The sequence below is a fragment of the Dunckerocampus dactyliophorus genome, chromosome 12, assembly GCF_027744805.1.
Source record: "Dunckerocampus dactyliophorus isolate RoL2022-P2 chromosome 12, RoL_Ddac_1.1, whole genome shotgun sequence".
Lineage (NCBI taxonomy): Eukaryota > Metazoa > Chordata > Actinopteri > Syngnathiformes > Syngnathidae > Dunckerocampus > Dunckerocampus dactyliophorus.
In genome coordinates this window covers 3269808-3286144 of record NC_072830.1, presented here as the reverse complement: position 1 = coordinate 3286144, position 16337 = coordinate 3269808, and the positions used below count along the sequence as shown (strand labels likewise).

General features: G+C 42.4%; 1 protein-coding gene across 7 annotated transcripts; it reads left to right on the top strand.

Moving 5' to 3' along the window:
* Window positions 1–403: 403 nt before the first annotated feature.
* Window positions 404–16094, top strand: LOC129191619 (von Willebrand factor A domain-containing protein 5A-like). Of its 7 annotated transcripts, none has more exons than XM_054795136.1 (20): window positions 404–563; window positions 1049–1098; window positions 1183–1385; window positions 1459–1681; window positions 1869–2035; window positions 2116–2230; window positions 2325–2500; window positions 2581–2669; window positions 2758–2902; window positions 3076–3155; window positions 5679–5793; window positions 5914–6072; window positions 6377–6480; window positions 7684–7713; window positions 8742–8992; window positions 10360–10422; window positions 13958–14020; window positions 14166–14353; window positions 15546–15669; window positions 15748–16094. In XM_054795136.1, the coding sequence occupies exons 2-20, from the start codon at window positions 1053–1055 to the stop codon at window positions 15825–15827; spliced, it is 2421 nt and encodes an 806-aa protein (XP_054651111.1). In that variant the 5' UTR covers window positions 404–563; window positions 1049–1052; the 3' UTR covers window positions 15828–16094. The 7 variants fall into 7 exon arrangements, with proteins under 7 accessions (XP_054651111.1, XP_054651110.1, XP_054651114.1 ...); XM_054795135.1 differs by having other exon boundaries at window positions 14163–14353; XM_054795133.1 differs by having other exon boundaries at window positions 405–563; window positions 13955–14020.
* The last annotated feature ends 243 nt before the right edge of the window (window positions 16095–16337 follow it).

Below are 16337 nucleotides of genomic sequence, written 5' to 3'. Positions count from 1 at the left end.
AGTGTCGCTGATTCTCACATAATCTGAACGAGTTCACGTTCAAGTTGTTTATTTACAAATACGTTGCGTTCAGTTCAACTTTCTTAGAAAAACGAAGGTGTTCATTGAACGCGTTCGAGCACAACACTGGAAACATTAATGTAACCTAACAAGAAAAGGTGGGGTGTCTGTTTTGATGTTTCGTGCCCGCTTCCGGGCCCTGCACCGGTACAGGTCACATATGGAGAGGAGGTCGGCTCCACTTATTTTTTTCTGCAGACTTGATCGTCCTTTGGAGTCTGTTCCTGTCCTCACTCAAGTGAGTGACTCCAGTTTGTCACGAAATCGACTCCCATCACGAACTCATGGGGCACACATATAATACAAGAAGGCAGCGTGTACAACTGAGAATGGGTGTCGTCGGACACCTCAAAGAGCTGTTCTAAAGACTCGACTCGTTCGCGAACGTCACATCGAGCACACCCGGAAGGCGTGATACGGACAGGCTTCTTGTATAAATACTGATCTCCGACGCAAGTTTTACTACACATCCTTACGGCTAGGATTTAAAAGACTTGTTTGAGGTATGTTTTTGATGCATTTCTGTTTATCACGGCGAATGTTATGTGCTTAACGTTGTTTTTTAGCTAGCGGACGTAGACCACCATTGTTATTCTTTGAATACTTTTTAACTTTTGCATTAAAACATCAAATATGGATCTGAGAGCTCAAAGCTGAAATATGTATTAAAAATAAACATGCTTTTAAACAGACTTTTTAATGTGACTCTCTCTGTTGAATCTATGTAGCCATCGTGTGCTTTATAAACCATTTGTCATATCATTGTTATGCATATGAAGCACATGGCGACTTTATCTGGGTAAACAGTTTAAAAGCCAAATGTTCTTTCTGCACTATGGTCATTTGTCGCCATCTTGTGACAATAGGCTGATACTATTTATTAGGCGGTAGTATGTTAAGTGATACGTAGTTTTGTTGTACCTACAGTCATACTGTGGCAGTAATAAATGAACTAACTGTGGATATTTGATGTTGTCTACCGATGTAGAGGCATGATGGAGTGCTGCTGCGGATTGATAACTGCCCAGAAACAACCAGGTACAGCAGAAACTGCAGCATACAGGCCATTGATTCTTGGCGTATTCCATCTCATCTTTCTGTTCGTTTGTGTGTGCGTTTCAGTTCCTCTAAAGGGCATTGAAGTAGAGCTGGAGGTGAAGGACCACGTGGCCACAGTGGTGTCCACTCTGCACTATGAGAACAAGGAGGACAAAGCCATAGAGGCTGTTTTTGTCTTCCCTCTGCCTGGAGATGCTGCTGTCTGCCATTTCAGCGCTAAGGTTGGACAGACTGAGATTGTAGCTGAGGTGAAGGAGAAACAGGAGGTGAGTCCCATGCATGCCGAAGACTGCAGGGCCGAGAAAGACAGCGTCTACAACCACGTGTTGTCGTGTCCAGGCCCGTGAGGAGTATGACGACGCATTGAGCTCCGGGCAGCAGGCCTTCCTCCTGGAGGAGAGTGATCAGAGCCCGGATATCTTCTCTCTCAGTGTGGGCAGCCTTCCTCCAGGAGAGAGCGCCTCCGTCAGGCTGGAGTACGTCACTGAGCTGGCTCTGCAGGCGGATGACGCGCTGAGGTTTTGTTTGCCTGCGGTGCTCAACCCTCGCTACCAGCCTCAGGGTAGGACACGCAGCAACACCTTTATGATTCACGCTCGTTGTAATATCTCACATCTGTTCATGTTATCATTAGTTTATGTACGGTACATGCCAATGTTATGCTAACACATGGTGTGTTTTAGTAAGTAGTGGAACCAAATATCGGGTGAGTTCTTGTTGTGCTCTTGTTCATTGTACGATGTTTCCAGGGAGTGAAGGTGGCGCGGTCCAGGTGACCTCTGTCCCCGCCTCTCAGGTGCCCTACAGTCTGTCCTTCTCTGCTCGGGTGTCCTCTCCTCGTCAGGTCTCCAGAGTGGAGTCCAACTGTTCCCTGGAGCCTCTGCAGTACCTCAACGTGGAGCAAAGCCAGGCTGCCGTATGTCGAACGCTGACGTGTGTTTGTCACAGTTGAGGCGTGTTATGTATGTATGTATGTATTTATGTATTGGTTCTTAGGTTAAACTGGCTGCAGGACACAAGTTTGACAGGGATGTGGAGCTGCTGATTTACTATAAAGACGCCCACCAGCCGGCTGCTGTGGTGGAGGCAGGACAGGCGTCTGCCGAGCCTGGTGAGTTAGCTCCAATCTTCAAATAGCTGTAAAGTGATGCGTTCAATGTGTTTGAATGTCTTCTATCGGTCCAAATTCACATTTCCTGTTTCAGGCACACTGATGGGGGATGCGGTGGTGATGCTGAGTGTGTACCCCGAGTTCCCCCAGGCGGTGATGTCTTCACTGGCATCAAGTGGAGAGTTTGTGTTCTTACTGGATCGATCTGGAAGTATGGCTTGTCCTAATGATGATATCGTACAGAGTGAGACTCGTATCAGCAGTGCCAGGGTAACCAGAGGGTCAATAAATCATTTACTTTTCCTTCTTCCCATGGTTGCCTTCACTCTTTACCCTTCACTTCCACACAGGATACTCTTCTGCTGCTTCTGAAGAGTTTACCAATGGGCTGCTACTTCAACATCTACAGTTTTGGATCCTCCTTTGAGCACATCTTCCCGTAAGAATGTACCCTTTCCCCAACCATTATATTGCTGTGTTTGGTCTCACTGCAGGAGTACATGTACTTGTGTGTATTTTGATGGCAGTAAGAGTGTGGAGTACAGTGAGAAGACCATGGAAGAGGCTCTGAAGAAAGTCAAGGAGATGCAGGCCGACCTGGGAGGAACAGAGATCCTTCAGCCGCTCAAACACATTTACAGCCAGCCCTGCATTCCCAATCACCCAAGACAAGTAATGCACACACATCTGCACTACTAGTCTTCACACTGCAGCTGTAACACACACACACTCTTAAAATATTCCAAACAGGCTGAACCGGTATCACTTTCTTGTAGTAACACTGAAGCAACTGATGACAGCAGTGATGTAGTGTAACTTAAATCCATTGTAAACTCTCCTCCCAGCTCTTTGTCTTCACGGACGGCGAGGTGGGGAACACCAAAGAGGTTACGAGCCTGGTGAAGAAGAATTCCACCTCCCACAGGTCAAAGCACATGCACACTATAAATCAGTCATTCTCAACTGGTGGACAGCTCATGCAAAACGAAACAATATTTTAATATACATAGTTGAAGTAAGAACTAATAGAAAAACTAGGGCTGTCAAAAGTAGCGCGTTAACGGCGGTAATATATTACGATCAATTTTTTAGTGTAATTAACGCATACGCGTCATGGCGTAGAGTCACACAGGGTCTGACGCTCTTTTGTAGCTTTATTCTGACCTGAGCACATCAATGGCAGTGCAATTCCAACAGCATACAGTGTTCCCTCGTTTAACGCGGAGGTGAGGTTCCAAAAAATACCAGTGTTAAGTGAAATCCGTGTAGTAGAAGTTGATTTTTTTATATTTTATTTATATATTTTTATATATTTTTTCGTCCATTATATATATATTTTTTGTTTACAGGATATGTTTTTTCATTTATTATGTATTTTTCGTTTACAGTGCATGTTTTTTCATTTACATGATATGTTTTTTTGTTTATTTATATGTTTTTTTTGTTTAAAGTATATATATATATTTTTTTACAACATATGTTTTTTTTTTTACATATATGTTTTAAGGCTGTAGAACCCCTCACCACACACTTTATACACTTTTTCTCAGACATGAGAAAATATATATGTTATAGAGGGCCTTGAAAGCACAGATCACGCCTTGGTCCATGGGCTGAATCAGCGATGTAGTATTTCCAAAATAAGCCTGTCTCATCCATACTAAAAACTTATTCAGGCTTATATCCCCCTTCCTCCATGAAGGCTCTAAATTTGTTTACGTATGCCTCTGCCCCGGCATCCGCAGAGGCGGCCTCTCTGTGGTCTTGTTGCGGACAGTTAAACCCCTTTTTGCATCCTTGTTAAAACGTATTGCTGCTGTCATCCTTATGTTATTTTCCTCCTTCTTTACGGTATGAACTGAAGATTCATTTATTCCGTAATGGCGCCCTAGAGCTGCGTAAGTTCTACCTTCCTTCAGCATGTCCAGAATTCCAACTTTTTGTGCATCTTCCTCTGCCTTTTGGGGGCAACTGCAGGTGCCTTTGTCGGTACAGAGCGTTTAGTCGACATACAGCACGAAAGAGCCACACTGCTAGCGATCGAACAATTATGTAAATTAGGCAAGCTGAATGCATTCTGTGCTGTACAGGACACATGGCATGGAGGAGATTGATTGATGGTCTACAGTCCCTTAGCGGGACGCAGAAGACAATACGGGTTCTCCCTTAGCGAATCAGGGCGCAGAACACAATGCGTTCATATGCTGTAAAAAAAAGAAAAAAAAGCATGGCACGTGAGAAGTGTAATAGCGAGGCCGCGTAAAGTGAACCGCGTTATAGCGAGGGAACACTGTATATGTATCTACAACTCACAGACACGTATCCAGTCCATTCGTCATTGCAACGACACTTCCTCATTGTCACTAGACAGGCCGCGAGATGCATTCATGGACACTCCGAACATCACAACAACATCTTTATTACGCGTGTGTGTGGTCTGAATAAACAGAAATGCCAAGAAAATCAATAAGTGGATATTCTGATCACTCACTTTGTAACTCTTAATGAGGAAGTGCAATTTGTTGCATTTAAGTGTGCTCGGAAATCCCACAAAATTCACCCACTCATGTGAATTCACCCTAAACGCCGTGGTGTCTTTGAACGCAACTCCTCATTGCTCATAATAATACAGTTGGAATCTGATTCAAGTAATCTGCCATTAAAGAAACCACTTTTAGGAAAATAGATTTTCAGACATGTGTGCCAACTGTTAACTTGATTTAAATTCTAAGTAAATTAATACACGCTGTTAATACACACACACGCATATATATATATATATATATATATATATATATATATATATATATATATATATATATATATATATATATATATATAAAATCCTGCCCTGTCATTTATCTTTGTTTCAATAAAATACAGTAAAAATGGGCATATTTCAGACATGATAATGGTTTCATTTATTTTGAACATGCATGCAAGTTACATTGGAATACATCACATGGTAAAATTCACAGTTCTACATGTCCAAAAAGGAGTACGAAGAAGCAAAGCTTCTTCAATCCTACCCCCGATCCGTTTCACATCAATTGCAATACATTTGTTCACTTCCTGTATCCCAAATGTGCTTTTTGCAAGTTTAAAATACATAGGAAAATGCTAAGTTAATATAAGGTAACATAGTGTGACATGGTGATTAATCATGATTAATTCATTTGAAAATTGTGATTCATCTGAATAAAAATTGTAATCATTTGACAGCCCTAATAAAAAACAGTTTTGTGGGTCTAATGTTAGATATTTGTTTTATTTGAAAATGCACACTCAGAGAAAGTACCACAGATTTGCATCTTCTGTGTGTTGTTTGTTAATTTACTTTTGCAATATGCCATGGGTCAATAAAAATGAGCCGTGGGCCGCAAACGACCCCCGTGCTGCACTTTGGACACCCCTGTCTTAAGTCTTATTTGCGTGTGTGTCTTTGCAGGTGTTTCTCTTTTGGGATTGGGGAAGGGGCCAGCACTGCTCTCATCAGTGGATTGGCGAAGGAGGGAGGAGGTCACGCTCAGTTCATCGCGGGAGCCGACAGGATGCAAGCAAAAGTACGCCTTCCTAAGTGCTAAACAACAAAAGTGGTTGCTTGATTAGAATGCACTCCAGTATATTGATTTTACAATCACTCTGTGCCTCTGACGCCGCACGTGTATTTGTTCCACAACCAGGTGATGCAATCGCTACGGTTTGCTTTGCAACCAGCAGTGGAGGACATCTCAGTCACGTGGGATCTGCCAAAGGGAGTGTCTGTCACTGTCCTGTCCCCACCTCTCACAGCTATTTTCCATGGTCAGAGGTCACTCATTTACGCTCAGCTCACAGGACAGGTAGGAGCGTAACCATCGTGAATGAAGCTTTCTTTCGAGGTTGACACCTGATGAATGTGAGGGTGTGACGAGTAAACAGCACAAATATGCCATTTCTCTTTCTCAGCCGACAGGCTATTTATACTAGCAGTGATACATCAGGCACCCGGCAAGGCACATACTGTAATACCAGAAAAGAATTGCTAGCTTTCTACCATCCATTGTTTCACTATGATACGTTTACACACACATTTTAACTGTAATATCTGTGCTTGATTCAAAATGTGTGTGTCTGTGGTTTCTAAGTTGGTCGTGTTTTCTTCAGGGTTCAGGGGCTAAAGAGGGTTGTGTGACTGTCAAGTACAGCCTGGCCGCCCATCCAACCCAGAATCAGATTCCCTTCACTCTCCAACCCACAGACCAAACTGGGTAAAATCCTGTTTTTTTAAAAATTATTTTTAACGCTGACAATTTTCAGATTTTCTCCAATAACCTTGGAGCATGTACTATACGTTGACCCTAGAGAAGGCGCCACCTGTTGGTTTGCATGTGTACATCTCTAGACCCCGATGTAAGACAGGGTTCCTACGCAAGCATGGAAATTTATGACATTTGATTTGATGAATTTCCAGGTCTGGGAAAGTAGTCATGTTTACCGCTGTTCTGTTTTCTAAAAGATAAAATTATGAATAACTAAAAAAATAAACAATGAACGCTGTTACAGGCTGAGCCTGGCCCTTTAAGAAGAATTGCATTGTGGGAAGTTGAGTGCTGTAGTTCTGCGCTTTAGCACAAGGTGGCGGTCTCTCTCTCGTCTTTCTCTTCTGTCTGCACCGCCCATTGTCTTCTGCGTCCTGATTGGCTGTAGACAATTGCCAACCAATCTCCTTTGTGCCCTCTCTGTTGTGGTCATCGGTAGCAAACTAGCTAACTGTGTGAGCTGCTTGCTGACTGACAGTAGACAATAGAAGAAACAGAAGAAGCTAACTGTGACGAAACATTCGGCACCCAAAGGGCAGAGGAAGTCAGCCATCACACAAAAAGGAAGGAAGGTAGACGTTGCGGCTGTAGGGCGCCATTATGGAATAAATGACTCTTCAGTTCAAGGAGGACGAGCAGGAGGAGTAAAATACGACGACAGGAGCGATACGTTTTAACAAGGATACAAAAAAGCTACAGCGTAACCGCACCAGGATGACGAAGAGGCACGGTCAGGGGAGTGAAATACGTGTGAGTCACTCAATAATTTCTTGTGTCCAACCTAGCAGGTTGATCATTACAATTCAAACGAAATGTGAACTTTGAGAGTGTTTAAACAAGAGAGAAATGTGGCAAAGTCCAAGTCAAATATGCGTGTGTAGTTGTTTCATTCAAATACAAAAAATCTTATAGAAAAATAGCTGCTAAAATAAAATAGTTCATTTTCCTTTTGAAATAAATATAGAAAAAGTAAAATATAATCATTATTCTTTTTTATAACAAACCTTTAGCTATCCTCAAATCCTCAGCTGATACCAAAAGCTTAAAAGAACAACATAAGAATTGAAGTGCCCCGTTTAAGAGGACATTTTTAAATGTCAGCAGCAACTCAAAAATACTTTACTTTGAACAGTATTATTTTTTGTTTTTTAGAAAGCAGGACCTCGTTGGAGAGACAAAAAAGTGAGTAACAACACCTTAATTACGTTTCGAACCACAAATACACTTCATTCTTAGTTTGCTCATTTAAAAGTGGCCATCACTTCATCAAAATTAAATCATTTCAATATTTTAGCTTGGCTAGCACCTATCGAAATCTCGACAGTGTAATAAGTGCATCCAGACTCGCCTCCACCTTTGATGTTAGTAGTTAGGACTACTTGTTCATTTATCACGCATCCTTCTTCCATCTGACACGTAAGTGAGCGAGTCCCAATGAGGCTTGAGTGTAACGAGTAGTCATTTCCGCCCCGGTGGCATTGCGCCTCGAGGATGTGTGGATCTCCACTATGCAGTGTGGAGCCGGGGCTTCACTTTCACTGTTATGTTCCCAAATAACAGAAAAGCCTCCAATGACGCCAGAAAACGTAGCTAGATTTGTCTCTAGTCGAGAAAAGTCTAGTCGCCAAGAGGGTGTGGAATGTCGCCAGATCTAGCACGGAGCACGGAGGGAGGCGGGGCAGCGGCCCCGCTCAGCACACACAGCAATGATGAGTGAGACAAGAACAGCGCAAAGCTGGCCTATATTGACATGAACCATATGTTTGTTTTTGATATCGTGCATAAAAGAAATATCGATATTTTAAAAAATATCAATCTATTGCCCAGCCCTACAAAATAGTTGTCAATTAATCAGAAAATCGATTAATCATCGATTAACCGCTGCAGCTCTAATGATACGCATCCATTTACAGAGTCGGGAAAAGTATGGAATTTAGAAATGTGAAATCCGCAGGAACCCTGCTGAGAACACCTGTCCAAAAAGCAAGCGAGAGAAAGGCAGTCTATATTGTTGGCAACTGATTGTTGATTTAGCCATATTGTACTGAGCAACCAGGACGCAGACACGTGAAGCAGTTGTGTTGCCATATGCTGAATCTCCACTTCGAGGGTCATCGTTGTCATCCTGTTGGGATACATTGTGGTTGTCTACCACCATGCACAGTTTGCAATGAAATGTCATGAAACAGCTGGTAACATTTCTGCCGCAGGTTAACAATCCACAGGCTGGCTGCTCGGACCGTGATTCGCTCCATGGAGATGGAGGAGGACCATGATGCGACGATGCTTTTTGGGGAAACGGGAGACATAAAAGAGGAACAAGGTGGAGTGAAGCAGAAAGTGGTGGAGCTGAGCGTCCAATCAGGAGTGAGCAGTAGCCACACTGCCTTCGTTGCTGTCCACAAGGGAGGAAGCAGCGCCACTCAAGGACCTTTACTGCGTCGAAACGTCCCAGTTCCCTGTGAGTGTCTTTTCCAAGAGCAGCTCATTTCATGCGTAGACTTCACTATAACGTCAAAATAATCACGTTAAATTCATCACTAAACTCTACAGATGCTCCATATTGGCTTTCTTAGCGTTTTAAATATTGTCAATATCAACCGATAACGACATAGGCAGCAGCTCTTCCCTCAAGCTGACACATTGTGCTTCTTCTACTGGATGCATTACACAAATAATCATTGTTTGTGCAAAATAAGACGAATACAGTGTTCCCTCGTTCAGCTTTCGTGGATTCACTGTTTTGCAGATTTTTTAAAAGTGCACCTTTGCATATTTTTTTAACAGCGTATGAACGCGCGTTGTGTTGTGCGTCCTTGTGGTATATTAGAGCGATCTGTCGGCGCTCCGTTGTATGTGTCTATTCTTACCAGTAGAGGGTGTTGTATACACATGTGAGGGTTGAAGACATGTGCAGCTCCACCTGGTCTCAGTGCGTGTTTACGTGACTGAACCAGCATATTAGGAACCCCCAGTCGACAAAAGCCAGCTAAATATAGAGCCACAACAGTCCTTATTGGCTAAGGGAGAACCCGCCCATTTTGTTCTGCGTACTGATTGGCTGTAGACCATTGTCAGCCAATCTTCATGCACTTTCCTGTTCTGTTGTGGTCAATAGTTGCTGGCAAACTCGCTAACTGTGTGAGCTGCTTGCTAACCACCAATAAACAATAGAAGAAGAAGAAGGAGAAGAAGCTAACTGGCTGAATGAGTCTTCGGTTGAAGGAGTAGAACGAGGAGGAGGATGACGGCAGGAGCAATATGTTTTAACAAGGGTTCCAAAACGCTACAGTACAGCCGAACGACGTGGCGCGGCCATAGGAGTGAAATACACGTGACTCACTTACTAATTTGTGTCCAACCTAGTAGGTTGATCATTAAAATTCTAACGATGGGTTGGGGTGGGGGGGTTAGGGTTCCCAAAATAGCCTGCAATAAGTCAGTGAAGTAGCCAACTTTATTTGTTTCCAATGAAAGCACTTAAAAAATCAGCGAAACAGCGAATCCGCAAAAGGTGAACCGCGATAGAACGAGGGAAGACTGTACTGAGCTTTGTGGAGCACCATGCTGTTTGATGAGGTCTCACTCGCACACGATATCATTATCGGCACAACAACAGATACCGCTGAGATCTGTCCAATGAGATTCATTTGGTCTAACATTCATACATTCTAAACAGTTCTTGTTACAGACCAGAGTTAGCTCGTTGTTTTGCACGGGGGCAGGTACGAAAGAAGAAGCTAACTCTGGTCTGTAAACCGATAAGATCTGATCTTTCATTTTTATGCAGATTTTTATGATTTTTATTGGACATCCCTGATATTTCAGCTTTTCGGCATCGGATGCCAATGCCGATGATGATGTGCTGTATGGCATCGCCTCAACCTCCCGGTGGGTAAATACAGACACATCAAGACACGCAAGAAGTTTTATGCATCCATCAAACAGCGGCATACAGTTGGAATTTTGCCCATCTTCCTCAATCCTTACGGACATGAACACGTCTTTCTCTTTTCTGTGTAAAGCCTTCTGAAAAAAACTCAATTTACGTAAACTGTGACGTGCATATTGACCAAGCTGCAGCAACTTTGTTATTATTAATAGCTTATTCAATACCAAAAACATAGTTATACGTTTTTATAAACCCAAACGCGAGAGGCATAAACAACGCAACTCCCCGCTAATGCATTTCACTTCCTAGCAATTTTAAGGCATAAGAACGGCCACAAGGTGGCAGAAGTGCATTTGATGAGAGCTCGGCAGGGATCTTGTGGATGGGAAAAACACACATGGCAGGAAGGAGGAAGTGAGAGACTGTGGAGGAGTGCAGCGTGCAGACGGTTACGCGTTGTGGGGAAATTTGGACGCATGCACACGCGCACACTCATGCACACACACAGCTCAGCTCCAAATTCAAGAGATTCAAGAGATTCAAGAGAGTTTTATTGTCATGTGCATGGTAAAACAGCAGTTATACCATGCAATGAAAATCTTATCCTGTTCATTCTCCCAAGAAAAGAAAGAAAACACAAGAAAGAATAAGAACATAAGAAACATAAACACATAAACATAAATACCAATAAATTAAGCAACAACAACAGAAGAGACATTAATACAAGTAAATAATACAAATAAATAAATAAAGTGCTATGAGTGTGTGCGTGTGTTGCGTGCGGCGTGTGCGAGTGCTTCGTTGAGGAGCCTGATGGCCTGTGGGTAAAAGCTGTTTGCCAGCCTTGTGGTCCTGGACTTCAAACTCCTGTAGCGTCTGCCTGACGGTAGGAGTGTGAATAATGAGTGTTGTGGATGTGTGCAAATGTGAAAATTGTAAATAGTTCATGGTGTTGTATTTGTAAATAAATTGTTATTTTGATGTACAACAACCAATTTTTTGGTATTGTTTATGTTGGTATAGTTGTTTGAGATAGTTGAGCTGTCACAAAAGCAAAACATATTTTTGTCAAAGTGAAAGTTATGCTTTAAATGTATCTTTTCACAAAAAGCTGGTTTTCTCCCTTTTCCAGTCAGGAGCAGATATTTTCCTGAAACTTATGTTCTACTGCTGATTACTAAAGAACGGAGAAAGGTAGAAAAAAACTTGTTTTTTTTCTGATGAAAGATGGGGGGGCCGCACGGTGGTCCAGTGGTTAGCATGTTGGCCAACACAGTAACAGTCTGTAGATCGGGATTCAATTCTCCCTTGGGCATTTCTGTGTGGCGTTTGCATGTTGTCCCCGTGTGTGCGTGGGTTTTCGCCGAGTACTCCGGTTTCCTCCCACATCCAAAAACATGCATGTTAGCTTCATTGGAGATTCTAAATTGCCCGTAGGTGTGAATGTGAGTGTGAATGGTTGTTTTTCTATATGTGCCCTGCCATTGGCTGGCAACCAGTCCAGGGTGTACCCCGCCTGTCGCCCGAAGTCAGCTGGGATAGGCTCCAGCATGCCCCCGCGACCCTAAAGAGGAGAAGCGGTGTAGAAAATGGATGGATGGATGGATGAAAGACGGGAGTCTAATGTTTCTTTTGGTAGGTTCCATATTTATATAGCCATAGAACTCAATATTCTGTGCACCTTGAAAGATCACTCCAAATGGTCTAAAATGGCCGCTAGTGAAGGGGTTCATGGTTCGTGGTTCATGGTTTGAATTCATCCTGAACATGCATGAGTCAAACAGTAGCACATCACATAGTACAATTCACAATTTTGCATGTCCAAAAAGGAGTAGGAAGAAGCAAAGCTTATTTAATCCTACCCCTCATCAGTTTCACATCAGTTGCAATACATTTATTCACCTCTTGTTCTTCCAAGTGTACTTTGTAGGTCTACATGACAATGTAGTGCAATCATAGCCAAGGTTTTTACTTCCTAAAAGGAAGCTAGAGGCTTAATAATAACTGATAGAATGGTTGAAAGAGTGTTTGATTGATAATGAGTGAGTACAAACGATGTACTCACCACAATGAAGAGTTAATAGTCAGTGTAGTAGTGGTTAGATATACTGTAGTATTGTATGTACACAGTAGTTCAGGTCTCTTCTTCTTTGTATTTTGTGAACATCAACTGCTTTTATTTTTTCTTAAAATCGCTCATTGTTGTGCATTGTTTGAGTTCCTTACTCCATCCGTTCCACAACTTGATGCCACATCCAGAAATGCTGAAAGTTTTCAGTGTTGTTCGTGCATAGAAGTGTTCTAGGTTAAATTTTCCCCTCGGATCATTTTTTTCCTCTCTTGTTGATAAGAATTGTTTTACATTTTTGGGTAGAAGGTTATTGTTTGCTTTATGCATCATTGGGTTTGTCTTTTGAAAAGTGGCTGGGACTGAATGAGTTAACATTTTTACACTGAAGAAGCTGCATATTGAGCTGCCGCCACTGCTGTTGTGTTTTTGTTTTTGGGTTTGGAAAAGTGAACGCGAGGTGAAGCGTTCGCTTCTATGTTGCTATAATAATAATACATTTTATTAATAGAGCACTTTTCAAACACTCAGACGCTTTACATGGTAAAAACAAACAAACACAAGTGTACAAAATAGCAAAATAACGGTAGTAAAGTGCAAACCAAAAGGCAGAGTTCAGAACAAACAGTTAAAAGTGCCTACAAAAGAGCAGATGAAGCTGCTGCAATGTGATGTATTGCCAAACATGATGCTTTCTAGAGTTATTTCTTCAAAGCAGTGCGGAACAAGTGTGTTTTTAAGTTAGTCTTGAAAGTGGGCAGGTCGGCAGTGTGGCGGAAGGGACTTTCAAAGGGAGGGGCCGGCAACAGAGAGGGCTCCGTCCCCCCAGGTTCGGTGCTTGGTCCGAGGGACAGTCAGGAGGTTTGCATCTGAGGAGCGGAGGGTACGGGAAGGGGTGCAGGGGTGGAGCAAGTCTTTAAGGTAAGAGGGGGCCTGGTTGTGGAGGGCTTTATGGGTGAGTAAGAGGATGCTGACTTGGATACAGTAAGGGATGGGGAGCCAGTGGAGGTTCTGAAAGACGGGGGTGATGTGGTCTCATGAACGGGTACGGGTGAGGAGGCGGGCAGCAGATTTTGTTAGGGAGATTGTTGGGTGGGCCATAAGGAATGCTGTCAATGCGTGATGTGATGAACGCATGAATGAGGGAAACAGAGAGAGAGGGGCGGAGGCGGGCGATGTTCTTGAGGTGGTGAAAAGCTGTTTTAGTGACCGCTTTAATGTGTGAGTGAAACCAATGTGCCCAGGAAGGAAGTTTGGGTAATGCTTAAAAGGACCAAAATAGTGTAAGTACGACATGTTATGATGAATGTACCTCTTCCTACATGCTCACATCATGCATATAAAACCTTGTTGGAGGTGTTTTAATAGTGGTTGTTTTAATAGTTGTCTATTTTTGTGCAGTGACTCTCTTTCTGTCCATTACAGCTCATGTGTTTGACGTGTGTCGTATTGTAACCCTGCAGCAGGTTTCGGTGGCGCTTCCATGAGGTGCCTGGCATTTGATGACTGTTGTGCTGATGGTGATGAAGGTAAACATGAGAATTTAAGAGCAAAGCAAAAAGAAAGATTCCTACCAGAATGCTTACCAAATGACCAAAGCGTCAGCATCTACAGACGCAGAGGTACTTTTCCCAATTAAAAGTAAAAGTGCAAATAATCCTCTGCTCACAGAAGACTTGCTTTGTGAAGACTCTGTGGGGGATGTGCTGCCGCCGCCGCCCCCACCCCCGCCCCCTCGCAGGGACCCGTTGCTGGAGTTGGTGTCCCTCCAGAAGGCCTCCGGCTGCTGGCCGCTTCAGGAGGCTCTGGCAGCTGCGCTGGGGAAGACCAGTGAGGAGGTGGAGAAGCCAAAACCTACAGCGGTGAGTCCCTGTGATCGACAAGACAAGACAAGACATGCCACTGAAAAATACATGATGATGCATCCAATTCATAGATCACTAAATCAGGATTGGCTCTGTCGGTCATGTTTGAAGTAACAGTTTGACTTGGGATGCACCATTTTTTTAAGCCAATACCAATAACTTCCTGCTTCTCAAGACCGATACATAACATAACTTTACACGTGCTTACAGCAGTCACACGTACAACAAATGGAGCGCTTGATTTGCTCACCCTATAGCACAGTATGGGTAATCGTGCCTCGTAGGAGTGTTCCTTTTTGAACAGTTATCAGAGAGTATTTTTCTGTATGATGTCATAATTCCTCATATGATATTTATCATGCACCCCTAATTTTAACCCACTGGTTAGTGGTACTCAGGAACCCTAGATTTACAAATTTAAATTAAATTAAATTAAATTACAATATAAATACAGTATAAATCAATTGATTTAAATTAAAACTAAAGTAGATTCCATTTTAAATAAATGACATAAAAAATTAATTACACTAAAATTTAATTTAAATTACATTAAAAATAAATTACATTAAAATTTAAATTACATTAAAATTTAAGGAAATTACATTACTCGAAACTCAACCTTCGTAAGCAAAGGTTGCAAAAATGGCCGTGCTTGGAAAGCAAAATATTTCCATGCACTTTGTATATATTTAAAAAAACAAAACAAGAAGAGAAAACAAAACATTGAGAATAATTGATTTAACCTGGTTCATCTGCCATACAAGCGTAAAAATAAGCCAAGCCAAGCCAACTTTATTTGTGTAGCACTTTTCAAAAACGGCAAACACTGACCGCCGACTCCTTCGCAGGAGTAAAATGAATAAAAAGCAAACGATAAAAGATGGAAAACGTGCATAAAAATAACTCAAACATACAGGGATAAAAAATAAAACAATAAAAAGTAAAACATGACAAAACAACATGTTTAAAAACAACATAATCAAACAATAAAACATAAAAGGAAAATGGTAAAATGGCATCAACGTCTCATACTAGTTAAAAGGTGAGTCTTAAGAGTGTTATATTGTATCATCATTTGGGGGGGAGCTGATTGAAATGTACAGGTGACACTAAATGCTGTGTTTATGCCTTTTAAGACACATTTTAATGCACTTTTCCCCCCATTTTCTTTCACTGGCTGATGAATTAGGTGAGCAAGGACGTGTGGGCCACCATCCTGGCTCTCATCTGGCTCCACGGGTTCAAGTCGGATGCGCAGGACGAGTGGCAGCTTCTGGCAATGAAGGCTGCATCTTGGCTCCGTGCTCAGAAGGGTGCGCATCCTTAAACTACCGCTGTAACAAAACTAAATCATGCTGTACACGCCTTCTGATGGTGGTTTTCTTTTCCAGCGGCATGTGTGAAGGAGTGCGTGGAAGCTGCTAATGCCTTGTTGGGTTGTGAGGTGCAGAAGGACACGCTGGGGATTTGAGCCGTTTCGTTCAAGACGCCATTCTGCTTTGATCTCTTTTTACCATGCGTGTGCCTTACATTATTTGCACTTTGTTTGCTTTGAGGATCAGACTCTCATAGTACTTTGTGACATGTCATAATACCGCAGTTAAAATAATATCAAAGAGTATCAGCGTGATGCTAGCGTTAACATATTTAAACACACTGTATTTCATGCTGACAAATGTGGTTGTATTTCATAGTACGAATGCAGGACTTACACATAAAATAAACAGTTCTTCTTATGCATTGTGTCTGTGGTTGATTTAGTGTTCAGTTTATCTGCTGACAGCAGTACTGTATGACTAGAAATTACCACCATCGGGATGCAGTTTCCTGAAACAGTACACTGTGCACGCAGCTAATTCAACCACCTATATGGGGGGAAAGTATCAACTTCCTGGATGGCAATGACAAAATTAAACAGTTATTGAAAATACAAACATTGCTGCCCCCTGTTGGTGGTCAGCGGACACTACACTTTTTGACA